An 18,661-nucleotide genomic window follows, 5' to 3' on the forward strand; every position below is an offset into this window, starting at 1 on the left:
AATTGTTTACCACTCTAGGGTCATTTAAAACTCCAAATGATCCTATTTAATCCCAAATTCAAGCTGCTCCAAACCACATGCTGCTCCAGGACTGACTGTAGATGTGTGATTAAAATACGCGGAAACAATAAGTGCAATAGTCCAATAGACTATTCAGATTTGATTCATCACCAGCTCTGTTCACACCTTCTAGAAAGTGCTGTTCAGATCCCAATCCTGGATTTTGGTCCGGACTCTTAAGGATTTTCTGGGCATGTTTTATAGGTTATCTCTTGCCATTTATGTCAGCCAGCAGGCAAAACTCATGTGGGATTTGTGAGTTCAAAACGGTCCAAACTCCACCCTGCCAGGTTCAAACGTATCAGTTGGCAGTGTGAAATTGTGGAGGGACGACGAATTATGGCAAGTTTGATGGAAGCAAATGTTTGTAGTGCAGTCATAGATCAGTGAATGTGTTTCGCCTCATTTGCATGTTCAGTCCTCCATGGGGCACTTTCCATATTTCTTTGATCTGAACTTAAAGCAGATATATTATGCCTTAAAGCCTGTAGATTTATTACTGCAGAAATGTTGAAAAAATACAGGAAATAATGGTGATTTCTAAAATGGAATACCTCAAACTATGTCGTCAACACTAAAAATAGGCTAACTTCGAAAATGCAGACAATTTACACAGTTTAAACCTCATTTAACAAAATAAAGGTGTTGTAATTTATTTTTTACTGGTCTAATCATCACTATTGTCCCATTTAGACAGGTTTTGACCCTTGTTCACACCATCTTTGCTGCCTATCTGCTGCCCATTCCCTACCCAGAAGTAACATGAACTTCACCAAAATGTAAAAAGAAATAATACAAACATTTAATCCTTTTTTTTTTTTTTTTTTTTAAAGCAGCCCTATTCTGCAAAATAGACTTTTTAGAACTTAAAAAACATGTTATACTTGTTTCCCCTCACCATTTACTCACCCAAAGTCGTGCAGGTTTGAGCAGTCTTTAATGACTTATTTTCAGCACATTATCTTGCCGATCAATCCCCGTTTTTACCGTCACCACCATACACCCACCGTGACGTACTTACTTTGTTATACATTTTAATTTTAATCGGTGATACACATTCGGCAATGCGACTGAAATATGCAAATTATAACATAATGATCCATGGATGCCATAGATTATAAGTAAATAGCAAACACAAACACAATAGGTCTTAAATTATGTTACCGTAACTATGTTTTGGTAAAATGTGTCTATCCTGTTATATCCACTAGAGTCATTTGAGTCACAAAACAGTCATTTGAAGTTCAATGTGTTTCGTGTTATGTGTGATTGATACAGACATTCAGGGTCAGAAGTATTGACTTTCACAAACAGGAATTTTGCCCTATCCACATGTGAGCTGCTCCAGGTGAGACGACTGAAAAAGGTATAAATTTACCCAAGATTCAACCACAAACACTGAACTACACCTGGTTTCTATTGGAAACAACATATCCAAGTTAACATTCCATTTGTGAAATCTATATTTGTACATCTATCACTAAAAATGACTTTATGGACTAAAGTAAGGCCAAACCAGATGAACGTGCATGTGACAGATTTTTAAGTTCTTGGCATAAAATTTGTTATTTGAATAGTTTTAATATAATTCTTCTTTTAAAATTCCAGCTGATAAATAAATAAATAAACAAAAACATAACAAATAACAGTTTTACATCAGACAAGTAAATGGTTCATTGGTTGTAAGGATCTGAGCACGCAACCAAGAGCGGGAATCCAACCCTCAACCTTTAGGTCAGTGGACAAACACTCTACCAAGTGGCAATTTGCAAAGAAAAGATGGAATAAAGTTGAAAACTGCAAGAAGTAGAGTTGAGTTTTAAAACAGTACAGTTCCAGTATGGTTGCTATAGGCAACAGAAACTTTTCACACCCGACATAATCAAAACCACCACTGTGTTTTACAGCAGCTATATGAATGTTTATTATTCTTATTGTATTATTATAACATTCTTATCAGTGTGTATAACTCGTGACAAATTTATACAAAACTACAGCTACCTTTTGTAACCTAAGCCAATCCAAAACATTTTCCAAGCTTCTCCCAAACCGTGTCTTTTCTTTAATAACAGAAAGCCAAGTGGACATGTTTACCTCGGTTCCATCAAATCCAATCTTTCAAATTGCACCATAACATCAACCAAACTTTGTGAAAGGCATTAAGGACGCCTCCTCTCATCAAACAAGAATGCAGCAGCAGCAGCGGCGGTGAAAGGAACATGCGTGCTTAATAAACTGTGCTGGAAATAGTAATGTCTCAATCAATCTTGTACAAACAAAATAGGCCTCTCCAACTCAACAACCTCGTGAATTTTAATGCAGATCCTGAAGCCAGAAACATTAAAGAGAAATACAACTACGGCAAACATTTTCTGCTCCGCAGCAGAAAACCCTGGTGACATGTTTCTGAGGTTCTGTGGTATTTTGTCAAACTAAAAAGACACGTCGTACCTGTGTATCAGTGTGAGTGACGTTTGGCAGGAAATGAAAAGTTAATTTGGACGTTTAGTTTTCCAGTGGAGCAGACCGGATTTTTAAGATCAGGTTAAAAGGTTAAAGGTAAGTTTTCTGGTGGGAGGTCACATGCTTGTCATCATTAGCCTGGAATGTTCCACAGTGTGGCTTAAACTTATATTAGACTTTTTTTCAATTACAGGTGTTTATATTGTACTGTATTATATTATATATTAATAATATATACTATAATATATTATGCACTTGAAACATGACTGAACAGGACTGCCTCTTTACTGATCTGTGACCTGGTGGCACCCCCTGCATGTGTCCAAGCTCACAGATAATGCCAAACTGTGAAGCATTCTAGGCAACACAATCTCCATGGAGACAAGCAAGTCTTTCTGACAGGAAAGTTACACATGCACATTTAAATGTCAGAGGTTCAGTCATTCCTGAGTATTTGCTTTGGTTTAGTCTTGGTTTAGTCACTTTCTGTTTAAGTTCTGGTTTGGTCCGAGGTTATTTTGATTTAGTCCAGGACAAAATTTAAAAGGGGCCAAAACCAAACCAAGTCTACATCAGGACTAGCCTGGATCAAACCAGGACAAGAGTGAACACTGATTTATTTAATATATTTTAGCTGTCAAATGATCTCAAGCAGTTAACCAAGTGCAGTGCTATAGCAGCATGTTTTCACTCGTGGAGCTCCCTGCTCCTCGTGCTGAGTCTAAAATATGTGTTCATTATTTAAAAATGTAAAAAAAAAAAAAAGAAAAAAAAAAGTCTAATTCTTATGTAAATTTTCAACTTTCAAAATGTATTTTCGGGACATACTCCGGTCTTTCTTCACCTTCACCATCACTCTTGTCTATTGACACCTGGAAGTGGTTTCAAAGTTGTGTAAGGCGCACCTGTCCTCTGCACAGCTGTAAATCTAGACAAAAACACAGAATCTTTTTAAATGTGCTATATAAATAAACTTGAATTGAATTGAATTGAAAAACACAGAATAAATAACCTTTACATCCCAGTTTGCACTCCCTCTCCCCATGGCACGCACCATGACGGTCTGCTGCTTTTTGTTTACAGCAAAAACCAGTAATAAAGAAGACAAATGACCCCAGGATTGACCCCTGTGGAGTGCCCGACCACCCCAGCCTCAAACATTCTAAAGTGCAGATGGGAAAGGCATCCAGAGCCTGTTGATACCCATAAATCATCCACATCCACGTGTTAACATATCACCTAAACATGTTGCTATAGTGGTTATTTAGCACTAAAGTCATGTCATTTTATGATGGGAATGCATAAAATCTGATCCGTGTTTAAGTGGGTTTATGCAGCAGATGTGGTCAGGCATTGAAATGCTTCATAAACAGAATGGAATAAAAACACAGACAGATACTCAGCACCAGGAGGACATCTGATGGTCAGAAGAGGAAATGCACAGAATATAGCACAGAGAGATGCAGATAGTGATGTGTGCAGAGGTGAGGAGAGAAGCCAAAAAACTGTAGTCAACAATGTTACTTTAAAATAATACTACTCAAGTACAAGTTCAAAGTAGTGGTCCAAGTAAGAGTGAAAAAGTGTTTTGGAAATGTAAATGTAACTGAGTAAATGTGACCAAGTGCTCTCCACCTCTGATCACGTGTAATACCCATAATGCTGTTTCCTCATCACAAACAGACCCATCAGTGGTGGGTCGCCAGGGCCAGCAAGGCCTTCTCTGTTGGCTAAAACATGTAGTAGTAGTAGTAGTTGTAGGAGTAGTATCTATCTATCCATCCATCCCTAATGGATGGATAGATAGGCTGATGAGGCTGTTTATGTTTGAGTTTCAGTGAGTTGTTATAAAACACTTATATCACACAGTGAATCTCATCAGATGTGCAGCACAGGTCACAGGTCAGACTCACTGCAGACAAATGTCTTTTATATCAAGGAGCATGAGCTTTGTACTCTCTCTCCCCCTCTCTCTCTCCCTCCCCCTCTCATTCTTTCTCTCTTCCCCTCTCTCTTTCTCTCTTTCTAAACACACTGCAAAAGGACACACACATTTATAAATTGACATTTCTTTCATCCACTGATTAGAAAAATCTATAAAAAAGAATGTGTCCCACAAATAAAAGATAAGTTTAATGAACTTTAACAAGCTGTTGACTGTGTTATCATGTTTATTTCTCTCTCTCCAGAGTTGTTTGTTGAGTCATTCCTTTATGTTTGAGTAATCTTGTATTTTCCCACATTTGAGGTGTTGGTGCATAGATTTTTTTGCTTTCATCTACCCCCTACCCCCTAGCCCCACCCACTCTTAACTCTTGTTAACTTAACTTAGGGTTAAAAGTGTCAGAATGCCATTTTTCTAAACTAAAAACAGCCTAAATAAAAATCTACTGCTCGCTACTGTGAAATGGTCACTTCTTTTGATTAAGAAGTCACTGGACCTATGTGTTTATCTATGTTATATTTTATTATATTATATTTATTCTATTCTTATTCCTCGCATTCTAAATCCAAGCTTTGTTAACTCAGATACTGTTATAGATTTTGCTGAGTGAGTCAGTGAGGAATGAAGATGCTGACTGTTCCTCTTGACCCTGTGCTCCCTGTCAGTGCCCTGTTACTGAGGCTACAGTCTGGACAAACAAATGTTAACGATCAACTCCAAAAACAAGATAAGACAATCACCACAACAAGAAAACAGAGAACCCAGAACATGCAAAAACCATCAGCCACTAATCAAGATCCATAGTAGAATGTGAGCTTATCTTTCAGTTGTTCAGTAGCAGGTGTTGCAAAAATACATTGGAAAACAAACAAATCGGACCAGTGTGTTTTTAAACTCCACAGACCTGTTAACTTGAAAACTACCACTTCATGACATCACAAGGTGGAATAGAGCATTTTGAGCTTTGGAGATGCGGGCAGACTAATAATAAAGTGTTACTCAAACATGTGTCAATGAAATGAAACACAACCCCAGGTATGTTTTTGAGGAGGATTCATTCTAACATGGCTTACAGCTCACAATAATCCTTTTTGCGGAAACTTTAATGCCATACTATGGAAGATTTTAGCCAAAGCAATAGCTTGTAATGACCCAGGTCCCTGAACGCACCGTCCTTGTTGTTAATGAGGTCAGTGGAGCTCTTTCTGCTACAACATGAATTATAGATCAGGATGAGAGGGACACCTCTCATCTGTCACTGAGTCCACGCATTTTTACTGAAGACAACGACCAGACTATGACAACTATGTTATTCTTCAGCAAAGAAAAGAGTTCAAGGGTCAGGTAGATACACTGATGCACAAACAAGTGGAAAAAACTGCCAACACAGCTTATTTTTTTTAATAATTTTAAAGAGCCCATATTATACTTTTTCTGATCTCTGTTATAATGTTGTTTCCTCATCAGTGATGGGCTGTCAGGGCCAGCAAAGCCTTCTCTGCTGGCCTAAACATGCTCAGAAAAGTGAATTTATTTTATTTTCATAAATATATAAACAAAAATATTCTCTATTCTCTCTTTGTGTCATATTATATCCATTTTGTTGAGTGACTTCTAATGATGTTTATTGTGGTTTTTATCCAATTATATTTCAGCTGCTTGTGTTTTCAGGTCAATTTCATTTTCCTGGGGCCTTCAGAGTAAACAGAGCAGGCCCCGCCCACTCTAAGACACAGACACAGTCAGTTTCAATAGTCGATCAGATCTCCATTCTGCATTTCAGGGCCAGCTAGAAGGTCCTGCGCAAACTGGACATGTACGTGTCCTGTGATTGGATAAGGCAAGGCAAGTTTATTTGTATAGCACAATTCGTACACAAAGTAATTCAAAGTGATTTGCAGAATAAGAAGAACATTAAAGTCACACAAATCAAAACGTAAATAATCACAAATAATCATCATAAAATTAACATTAAAACAGAAGAGTGCAGAATAAAAACCTTTCAGTCGTATGCACAGCTAAACAGAACTGTTTTGAGCCTGGATTTAATCACTGCTACAGTGTGAAAGGCGGCAGTTTGCAGAATGTCAAACTAAACCTGGAGATCCAACAGATATTGCTGTATTTTAGAGCCATAATGGCTGAAGGAGGAGAAGAGATTGATCTGGTTGCAGATATACTTTCCACGCCATTTTCAAGACGGGCCTTTCACAAAAAGCTGGATATTATGAGAAGAGGTCGTCCAACCCCTGTGCTAGCTAACCTGTCCCAGCAACGAAAAGGGTTTGTCAAATTGTACTGTTGTTGTACGGCTGGGTACTTAAAGCTATGGTGTGTTTAAAAGTGTTTGGAGACAGGTCCAAAGTAAAGTTTTCTAAGATCAAACCGGAACTTGATGGTAATTGTGATCGTTGTGAAACTGAACTGGGGACATTGTCACATATGTTTTGGTTCTGTTCAAGGCTGGGAAACTTCTGGCAGTCCATCTTTAAATTTCTTTCCGAAGCATTAGGGTATAGCATTGAGCCTGAAGCCACAATCGCAATATTTGGTATATCACTGGAATCTGCTCAACTTTCTAAAAATTATAAAAGTATAATTGCCTATACCACACTCTTGGCTCACAGATTAATACTGCTCAAGTGGAAAGATAAACAACCCCCAACCTTTGGATTGTGGATTTCTGACCTTATACACCATCTAACATTAGAGAAAATCAGATTTTCTATAAGAGGCTGTACCGATAAGTTTTTCAGCACTTGGCAACCTGTTTTGAGTAAGATTAGAGATCCTGATCCCTCACTAATCTCACAGGAGTAGAAGTACTACTACTTCAGTGGGTAGTGTTACATATGTTATTTGTAAATATATTTGGGTGTTTAAAAAAAAAAAAAAAATATATATATATATATATATATATATATATATATATATATATTATATATATATATATATATATATATATATATATATATATATATATATATATATATGGTATATATATATATATATGGTATATATATATAATATATATATATATATATATTATATATATATATATATTATATATATATATATATATATATATATATATATATATATATATATATATATATATATATATATATATATATATATATATATATATATATATATATATATATATATATACATACATATTGTAATGTTTTTGAAATTGTATTTAGTTGTTTGTAGTTTGGAGACACTGGAGTGGACCTGCAGCTCAGCGGCACGCAGGGAGACGGAGCTCCACAATGAAAAAGTGAGTTTATACTGTTAATAATAACATGGTGCATTGAAGTCACCTCAATTAAAACTGCACTAAAGTTTGTTCAATCTGAGCTGATAGAGAAAATAGTGACATTACACTCAGACTAAACACTGTAGGGAAAACTTTCAATCACTGGTTAACTCGTGATTTTTTCAGTTCTGGGTCATATAGGACTCATATGTCCCTGTCACTCCATTTTCACATCCCTGAAGAATATAAAGTCATCTCACTCAATCATATTTAAATTCATTTGTCTGTGTACACTGGTGTATGAATGTGTGTGTGAATGTGTGTGTGAATGTGCGTGTGAATGTGTGAGTGAATGTGTGAGTGAATGTGTGTGTGAATGTGTGTATGAATGTGTGAGTGAATGTGTGAGTGAATGTGTGTGTGAATGTGTGTATGAATGTGTGAGTGAATGTGTGAGTGAATGTGTGAGTGAATGTGTGTGTGAATGTGTGTATGAATGTGTGAGTGAATGTGTGTGTATGTGTATGTGTGAGTGAATGTGTGTGTCAATGTGTGTATGAATGTGTGAGTGAAGGTGTGTGTATGTGTGTGTGAATGTGTGAGTGAAGGGGTGTGTATGTGTGTGTGAATGTGTGAGTGGGGGTGTGTGTGAATGTGTGTGTGAATGTGTGTGTGAATGTGTGAGTGAATGTGTGTGTGAAGGGGTGTGTATGTGTGTGTGAATGTGTGTGTGAATGTGGGGGTGAATGTGTGTGTGTATGTGTGTGTGAATGTGTGTGTGAATGTGTGAGTGAATGTGTGTGTGAATGTGTGAGTGAATGTGTGTGTGACTACTCCATGTAAAGAGCGTTGAGCCTTGAAGGTGGAAAAGTGTTATGTAAAAATAGGATCATTTACCATTTACATTCTACCATTTAACTGCAGGTTTTGTGACTCAATGAGACATTGCTCCCCTAAATTGTAAAACTTTATTATACAACAATTATTATAAATACATACAAATATTACATAAATAACTATGTTTAATCAAAGAAAGCAATCCAGATGTTAGGATTATTTGAGTAATTCTGGTGCTATCACATGCCTCTAGCAAAAAAGTTACTACTACTACTACTACTACTACTACTACTACTACTACTACTACTACTACTACTACTACTACTACTACTACTACTACAGAGTATAAGTTGCACCAGCCAAAAAATGCATAATAATGAAGAAAAAAAAAAACATATTTCACATATAAATTTCATCTGAGTATAAGCCGTACGCCCGGCCAAACTATGAAAAAAGTTTTCTTATTGTGCTAAAAAGAGGAATAAATGAGTTTTTGAGCTATTTTCTTTTGCTGAGAGTTACATTTTTTTGTGTTTGTGGCTCGAACTATTGTGTGTTAAAGAATCACTATTATATTTTTTCTACTTTTGAACAATACACCAACACAGTCTTGATTCAAATGCTGGAGTAAAGAGCAGGATGTGTTCTTCTCTGGGTGTGAACTGAGTGGAGAAACAGCACAACAGACTTGGGATCAAAAACTCCTTTGGACTTCCTCAGATTCAATTTAGCAAACAACTGCACCTTAATAATGCTTCTAAATGCAAATTTCACACAAGTTCTCAAGTATATTTACAACACAGAGAAACTTTTAATAAAATTGTATAAGTAATAAAGTAGGAATAATCGTGTCTTTTAGTAGTTTTCAAACACACTAATGCTGGAATATTTAAATATTAATAACAAAGCATTCACTTTTTTGGACAAAGACTTACAAAGACAAGTTAGGTGCAGTGTCTTGCCTAAAAACACAACAACAGTGTGCACTGAGCCACTGCTCTCTCACTATTTTACCATTTTAGTTACTCTTCAAATCTAGTTCATGTTTTGTCTTTCTGATTAGACTACCTCCAAGTTATAAATCACATGTTTTGTTGACAGTTACTCTTAACTGAGTAGTAATTTCTCAAAATTTCTGCAAAAAAGAAAATAAATACATAAAATCTTACTTATCTTACTTATTTTTTGTTTATCAAATTTGAAATCATTTTTGAAATACACTGTTAATATTTTAGTTTTCTGCACATGTATTTCATTTTTAGATCAAATCAAGCTGGGCAGAGTGGAGCAAAGTGGAGATATAATTCTATACAGTAGAGTTTCAATGCATTTTGATTAAAAACTCATTGATATCAGCAGTAGATCGATATTGCATAACTTGCCATAGTATTACTTGGTTTCGGATGGAAAAATCACTGGTATGAGCCCTTACTACTCAAAAGTGAAAGGAATTCTTTCATAAATGTTATGTATATTAAATAATCTCATTCTTTATCAATCTTTATTCTAAATTAAATTCACATTCATTATATATATATATATATATATATATATATATATATATATATATATATATATATATATATATATATATATATATATATGTAGAGAGAGAGAGAGAATTTAAACACACTTTTATCACCGGTGCTGTTTGAATATAAATGGCATTGCAGATAAAAATTTGTTTATGCCTTACAGTCGAAAAGAGCCCACCAGTCCTCCAAAGGTCCTAGATGGACCTCCTGTGGCCTGCTTCTTTATCAGAGCTCTGGTCCGAAAACTGGTCCAAAAGTCCATCTTCAAACCAACAGACCAGGGGCGGGTTGTCAGGTGACTGCAGGAGAAGACCAAACAGAAGATTCTCAAACAGGACGTCACAATCTCAATCAAAAACATGAGGGCTGTGGGCAAAGCTGCAGCCAAAGACCTCCTAAATGAATTTAAACTCCAGGGGGCGCAGCTGAGCGCAGAGGACGTGGCCTTCCAGGAGGCCATGGTCAAACACCTGAGCAATCGTCTCAACAATTTTCTGTTTGGACCAAAGAAAAAGGGACTGTCTCGACTGTGAGCAGCCGTGGGCAGATTCTTCTTAATAATAATGGCTTACACTTGTAATGCGCTTTACAGGCTTGTCAAAGCACTACACTATAGTCATTATTCATTCATTTCCACACTTGGTGATGGTAAGCTACTACTGTAGCCACAGCTGCCCTGGGGCAGACTGACAGAAGCAAGGCTGCCAATCTGCAATCCCTTCCGACCACCACCTATCATTCGCACACATACCACTTTCATACTAGGCAATGTGGGTCTTGCCACAACAACAGAACTTGGTCCAAGCAGGACTCGATCCTCCAACCTTCAGGTCTAACCACTGAACCACTGTCGCCCCTTTTGTGCAAATTTCATTTTCCTGGGGCCTTCAGAGTAAAAAGAGCAGGCCCCGCCCACTGTAAGACACAGACACAGTCAGTTTCAATAGTCGATCAGATTTCCATTCTGCACACCAGGACCAGCTAGAAGGTCCTACACTGAACTGGGCATGTACGTGTTCTGTAATTGGATGATAATCACTGCTACAGAGTGAAAGGCGGCAGTTTGCAGAATGTCAAACTAAACCTGGAGATCCAACAGATATTGCTGTATTTTAGAGCCATAATGGCTGAAGGAGGAGAAGAGATTGATCTGGTTACAGATATACTTTCCACGCCATTTTCAAGACGGGCCTTTCACAAAAAGCTGGATATTATGAGAAGAGGTCGGCCAACCCCTGTGCTAGCTAACCTGTCCCAGCAAGGAAAAGGGTTTGTCCGTCAGACGAGCAACTATGAACAGTCCCTGTGGCTCACAGCTTCTGAGAAATGCTGCAAACTGTACTGTTGTTGTACGGCTGGGCACTTACAGCTATGGTGAGTTTAAAAATGTTTGGAGACACTGGAGTGGACCTGCAGCTCAGCGGCACGCAGGTAGACGGAGCTCCACAATGAAAAAGTGACTATAATGTTCAGGGCCGGCCCTAGCTTTCAGGGGGCCCTAAGCTGAATTTGTCTTTGGGGCCCCTGACGGCGGATGCCTCCTGGCTCAGCTATTTGTGATTCACATTTGACACATTATGACTCTGATCATCACCTTGACCACGTTCATTTTCTTCATTTCTGGTGGATTTTAATGTGTTCCCGTGGGTGACAGTGGGCTTTTATTTACATTATGTTGGGTCCTTGCACCAGTGTAAACACAGAGCTGCCCTCACCTCTGCCCGACTCAAAAACAAATGTAGCAGCAGCAGAGATTTTACTGCTATAGTTATACAATAAATGTAATTGTTTTAGAGGGACATTTAGGCTGCTGTAAACACACAAGCCCTGTGTCCAATAAAACCTGATATATTATATTATATATTTCAATATAAATGTATGGGCTCTTGGGGGCCCCTGGTGGCCTTGGGGCCCTAAGCAGCTGCTTAGTCTGCTTATAGGTTGGGCCGACCCTGATAATGTTAATAATAACGTGGCACATTGAAGTCACCTCAAATAAAACTGCACTAAAGTTTGTTCAATCTCGGCTGTGCCACATTTTCAGTTATTTGCTGTTGTATTGACTATTGTCAAAAATGTAAATAATCTGTTTACTTTATTTTCAAAGAATAGTTTGTTTTGTTATTGTCTGGTTGGTGTCTTATATGAAACACTGACATTGTGGAGTTTATTGGACTTGTTTAAACTCACATAGAGTCATTTTGGTGGCATTTTGTTTGGCATCTTTAAATCACATATTTATTTTTTATTTTTGACATTATCTGTGAACTTAGTTGTGAATGCTCCTGAAATTAAGTGTCACTTGACTGACCTTGACCTGTATTGAGGTGATGTTGTAATGTGTAAGTGGGACGTCTGAAGGCCCAAGGGTCAAATGCAGGGCCCGACACTGATACCCACAGTTGTGTTTTGTTTCATTCCCTCATCATAAACACATAAATCTTACATATTTAGGCTTTCTCTTCTCTCAGAAAACACTCTGCTCCACCTTGTGATGTCAGTAAACATTTTTGCAGTTCAGCGAAATCAAGTTCTGTCAAAACATGTCAGCTCTCCAGACCCAGAAACATTTCTCTTGTTTTCGTGATTGGGACTCGGGTCTTTGTGAGTTGCGGGAGGTTGAGCAGATGAAAGCGGTTGGATGCTGTGGCTTGGATGGCTCGCAGTCAGTTATATAACAGTTCATTTGGAGAGGTGCACTTCTGGTAAATGCCACTTCTGCTCTGCACAGTCTAGACACACAACACGGTGGGTTGGCTCAGTGCCTCAACGAGATTCAATCAATCAAAGTTCAAACCCAAGTCAAACAGCAATACAAAACTACAACAACAACATTAGACGGCGTTATGAATATCTCGTGGTGTTATTCAGGAAGAAAAGTTTGGAACTAAGTGCGCAGTAAAAAAAAAAGATAATGTTGATGCATATTTTTATTATCCTGAAGAATATCCAGACATACTACAGCGATCTATCTGAAATGTGCTAAAATGTGCCTGTAAATGTCATGAATGAGGTTTGAGTATCACAAAACAGAAGTGTAAAATGAACCCTGTGTGTGGAAATGTCATTATATATTTGATTTGTCTCAGATGTTTCCAGGTGTGCACGTTTAAACTGTGCACTGAGATTATTTTTCATTTTAAAAACACAAATCTCAAAACAAACTCAAATCTGCTAGATTTTTTTTTTTTTAAATATTCAGCTCTGAAGACTTGAAGTGTTTAAGTCTTTAAACACTATTGTCTGTAGCGGTGGTTGATTTGACTTAAAGGTGCACTGTGTAACTTTTCTGGTGGAGGGTCCATCATGGAACAGTTTGTTAGTTAAAAAAAAAAAACAGAATTAAAATTTAAAATATAGAGATGAACAAGTGGCACAACCAGACCGAGTTACAAGTCAAATATAGCAATAAAACTCCTGTAAATGAATAAACTATTGATCAGGTTTTTGAGACGCTGCCATCGCCAAGAGACGAGCTGCAAAAAAAAAAAACAAAAAAAAAAACAAAAACAAAACATCTTTAAAGCTTTAAACTGGTTTGATCTTTTTTTTTAGTCTCGGTGCAGAATCAAACCTCTAGTCCCAGTTTTAATGTGGTGTTTGTACAAGACGACCTCATCTGATTATCTGAAAAAGATGTGTACTGTCCCAGGACAAGATTAACTGTGAGAGAGAGAAAGAGGGAGAGAAAGAGAGGGAGAGAGGGAAGGAGGGAGAGAGGTAGAGGGGGGAAGACAGAGAGAGACAGGGGGTGGGTGGGGAGAAGGGAGAGAGATAGAGAAAAAGAGGGTGAGAGAAAGGGGGAAGGGACAGAGAGAGAGGCAGAGAGAAAGAGACAAAGAGAGAAAGACAGACAGAGAGAGAGGGTGAGAGATAAATAGAGAGACAGACAGAGAGAGAGAAAGAGAGTGAGAAAGAGCGAGAGGGAGAGAGAAAGGGAGACAGACAGAGAGAAAGAGTGAGAGAGGGAAAGAAAGATAGAGGGATAGACAGAGAGAGGGAGAGAGAAAGAGAGTGAGAGAGAGGGAGAAAGAGAGTGAGAGAAAGGGAGAGAAAGGGAGTTAGAAAGAGAGAGAAAAAGAGCGAGAGGGTGAGAGAGAAAGGGAGACAGACAGAGAGAGAGAAAGAGTGAGAGAGGGAGAAAAAGATAGAGGAATAAACAGAGAGAGGGGGAGAGAGAAAGAGAGTGTGAGAGAGAGAGGGAGAGCAAAAGAGAAAGAGAGTGAGAGAGTGGGAGAGAGAGTGAGAGAAAGGGAGTCAGAAAGAGAGAGAGAAAGAGGGAGAGAAAGGGAGTCACAAAGAGAGAGAGGGAGAGAAAGAGAGGAGACACAGAGAGAAAAAGAGACAGACAGAGAGAGAGAAGGAGACAGATAGAGAGAGAAAGAGTGCAAAAAGAGAGAGGGAGAAAGAGAGAGAGAGGGAAAGAGAGAGGGAGAGAAAGAGAAGGAAAGAGAAGGAAACACAGAGAAAAAGAGACAGACTGAGAGAGCAAGAGAGAAAGACAGATAGACAGACAGACAGAGAGAGAGACAGAGAGAGAAAGAGAACAAAAAGAGAGAGGGAGAAAGAGAGAGGGAGAAAAAGAGAGGGAGAGAGAAGGAAACACAGAGAGAAAAAGAGACAGACAGAGAGAGCAAGAGAGATAGACAGACAGAGAGAGGGAGAGAAAGAGAGCAAGAAAGAGAGAGAGGGAGAGAGAAAGAGACAGAGAGAAAGAGAAACAGACAGAGAGAAAGAGGGAGAGAGAAATAGAGAGATAGAGTGAGAGAGGGAGGGAGAGAAAGAGAGAGAAGGAAACAGACAGAGAAAGAGAGGGAAATGAGAGAGAGAGGGAGAGAGGGGAGAGGACATAGAGAGAGTATTTGTATTTTAATATAGCCTATGTTGTCTAATTTGAATATAGAGGCTCTGTTCTTGCACTGAGTTATTGTTATGACGTTGCTCGTGCCCGTGTCCTGATTTGCCCTTTTCCTAAAACAATTAGCCACAAGCTCAGTGTAGAGGGGAGGTTACGGTCAGTTAGGTTTACAGTCGCACGCGCTTCAATGACCTGCTGAGGGCGTGGACAACGTGCTCACGCTGCGTAACAACTGCATCATGAACTATCCACGCTGACCTACATGGCTTTATCAACACAACTCAGAGAAAATGAGTTTATGTGGTGTTTTTAACCCTTCCTTTTGGCTCTGGACTTTGCGCCGTGGCTCGCTCTAATCGTGACCGCAGGATTACGCACGCGATCTCCCTCCGCGCGCAGTAAGCAGCTCACGGACCAAAGCGCACAAATCCACCAGCAACAACCGGTTTGTCACATGACTGTCTCCTTCCTTGCTTCCCTGTTTTGTTGTATTTCCGCGTTGATTCTCGGGAGCGCAGCTTGCTGGATGTGTGACTCTCCCGCCGTCACTGCAGCCGTGCCCGTCCGCCTTTTACGCACCGGACAGCGGCAGAAGGAGCAGCAGGCAGGAGTCGCCCCGCGGAGAACCGAACCGGGTGGTGTCCGGACCCACGCACGGCCATGTTTACCCGGGTCAAGTCCGCGGTGGCGAGTTTCATGGGGGGTGTGATGTCCGGAGGAACCAATGGGGAACATCCGAGCGGCTCCGAGCTGCCGCTGAGGTTCCCCTACACTAGACCCGAGTTTTTGGGGCTGTCTCCGGACGAGGTGGAGTGCTCTGCGGACCACATCGCCAGACCCATCCTGATTCTGAAGGAGACCAGCCGGCTGCCCTGGTCCACCGGTTACGCGGAGTGAGTATAGAGTGTAGACTGTGTGGGTTTGGTGCACAGTAAAGCATCCTCTTCGTCCTCATGTCTTTGTTATTGTTATGGCCCGGGTGAGCGTCCATGTGCTATGAATATGTTATGAGTGGAGCTGGAGCTTTTGTTTAATAAGCTATAGCTATAGAACTAATAGTTTTTTGATGATAGAAGGATGTGTTTGTTAAAAAGCAGTGTTTCCAGTGCACTATTCATTATTCATGCTTTGTCCAGCTAAAGCATACTGTTAAGAATTTCCAGTTAAATGTGAAAAAGTGCTACTGTAATTTTGAAGCTTGTACCTTGGCATCATCATCTATTCATTCAATTCAATTCAATTCATTTATTTCTGTAATGCCCAAAATCACAACAACAGCTGTCTCGAAGGGCGTTCATGTTTTGGTTGATGGGGGAAACTGGAGTACCCGGAGGAAACCCATCCAGACACGGGGAGAAACATGAAAAACTCCACACAGAAAGGCCTGGGCAACCCGGGGATCGAACCAAACCTTCTTGCTGTGAGGCATGAGTTCATCTAATCTATGTGTTCAGCAGAAATCACAAAAAACTTATAATTTTACTCCATATTTCTCGATGCAATATGAAGCAGCCAACAAAAGCAAGAGTTGGGGATTTGTGACGTAAAGCTGTACTGTGTAACTTTTCTAGTGACGGTTATGGGACTTCATTGCTTTGGTAATGTTGCACAGAATAGAATGAAGTATGGGATAATCTCTGCATTTGATGTTAAATAACTAGTAAGTAATTTAAAAACTGGACACAAAGAGCAGAGTGGAGCACATCTCTTATCACGGTGCTAAAGGTTACATTCAAATATCTCAGGAGGAGTTCAGTTGTCAGGGAGATATTCAAAATGTTCTGCTGATATTGTGACCTAAATACCAGCTCATGGAGTCAGGCTTCCTCCTCCTCAAACTCAAACAGACCTCCCCAAACCCTCCTGTAGGACACACAGGTGGGCTACAGGGTGGAAACTGCTTTTATCAGCGGTGGTACGTTATTTGCAAATTTTGGCAATAACTGTGAGCATCAAGTAGTCCCATGCACTGAAAAAGCGAGTTTATTAAAGTTACAATATAGTCCAATGTTTTGCAAGGATTGGCAGTGTGTGGTACTCCTTCTTGCAGTTTATCGGGTTGTTCCCTCTCACCCTACATGCTCGTCTTAAAGTCAATGTGTAAAGCTTCCAAATAAAAGTTCAGTCTGTGTTTCCTGTTCATTCATCTACCACAGAAATAGAAACTATATATATAGAGAGAGAGAGCGATACAATCAAATCAGACGCACATGAGCAAAAATAAGTATATTCGATGGGTATAGTTGGACCACAAGGCACAGTTGGATCACATACTCAGAATTCCCCCTCCACGCTCACTACCCTCAGCTCCTCCGAGTGCGTCGCAAGAGAGACATAGTCCCTACTGTGTTGTTTATATTGTGGCTTTTGTCCTTTCGGTCATGACCCAAAGCTTATGAACGTGGGTGTTCTCAAGATACAAACTCTACTCTGCCATTTTCAATAACCACAATGATCATAATAGACCCTCTAGTTTTAGTGTTGATGTTGTTAGTGGGTGTTGATTTTTTTTTGCATACTTAAGTGACAGTAGCAACGTATTGGTAAATCAAGAACTTTGAATTTTGATTGTTGCTTCTTCAAATACAACTTTTTAAAACCAAATAAAACCAAGTTCCATCCCCATTACTGCCTCACAATAGTTGCATTATGATGTGGCGATTTATTTGTTTTGTATATTTATTTAAAGCAGACCTTTTAAGCAAAAGCCATGTCATACTGTAGTTCTTTCCTCTTGTCATTTACCCTCTGGAAGTTGTTTTTGGAGTGAGTCGTGCACGTTTGAGCAATCTTTAATCGCTTATTTTCAAGACGTCATTTTCCCGATCAACCATCACTGCCATCGGCCACACCCACTGCTCTTACTTCGTTCTTTACTTTTATTTTTTAATTGATGATATGAGTAGGATTCAGCAGCATCACATAATAATTTTGGTACAAATTCTTAAAAATCTGCTTCTCCCTAGTATGATCTGCAGGTATCCATTGGACGGGCCACTAGCTTCACGACTCTTTGTTATGATGATGTTTACGATGATCTCAGCTCCCATTGGGCACCGCAGTTTTCTAACGTGGAAGTCAGCGGGCTTGTTTCTTTTATTAAGTCGTTTTAGATGAATATTGCACTCTTAAAACGTGCAAATTATAACATAATGATCCACGGGTGTCATAGATAATAGCTACAACCACAGCAGACACGAGCACACAAGTCTTCTTAAGAGCACTCATTTCAAAAAGAAAACTGAATGCAATATCAGTGTGTTAGAAACAATGATGGTTTTGTTGAAAAGTCAAACTCCACTCCATTCAGCTTGTAATCACATTTTGTTATATCTATGGAATATAAACAAGGCCTCTGTTGTTCTTCACAGGGTTATCTATTAATGATGCTGCTTTTTCTTAATGGTTAAATCAATGTTGACGTCCTCAGAGCTGCACACTGTTCTCCATTCATCTTTATCTAATATTTCATCTCCAGTGGCTTCATCTAAATGTCATGTACAGTTAGCAGCTCTGTGTGTGTCCTTCACATACACGTTTGTTTAAGTCAAGCTCTATTAAATTCTTGTTCTCACCCAGTGTTTTTCGGTGGTACACGAGCTTCTCCAGGTGATGGGTGGATTCCTCTGCAGTTCAAATAATTGCTGAAAGAATGAATTTAATACACAATTTTCTACTCCTTTGGGTCCAATTTTAGACCT

At 39.1% G+C, this 18,661-nt stretch overlaps 1 protein-coding gene across 1 annotated transcript in view; it reads left to right on the forward strand.

Annotated features, from left to right (window-relative positions):
• The first annotated feature begins 15,282 nt into the window (after positions 1-15,282).
• The window catches only part of ppm1h (protein phosphatase, Mg2+/Mn2+ dependent, 1H), a 51,090-nt gene continuing 47,711 nt past the window's right edge, over positions 15,283-18,661 (forward strand). Inside the window, exon 1 of the mRNA XM_033968479.2 lies at positions 15,283-15,853. Coding sequence (XP_033824370.1) covers positions 15,621-15,853 — 233 coding nt within the window. The 5' untranslated portion in view covers positions 15,283-15,620. The remainder of the gene's footprint in view (positions 15,854-18,661) is intronic.

The sequence above is a fragment of the Periophthalmus magnuspinnatus genome, chromosome 6 (assembly GCF_009829125.3).
Source record: "Periophthalmus magnuspinnatus isolate fPerMag1 chromosome 6, fPerMag1.2.pri, whole genome shotgun sequence".
Classification (NCBI taxonomy): Eukaryota; Metazoa; Chordata; class Actinopteri; order Gobiiformes; family Gobiidae; genus Periophthalmus; species Periophthalmus magnuspinnatus.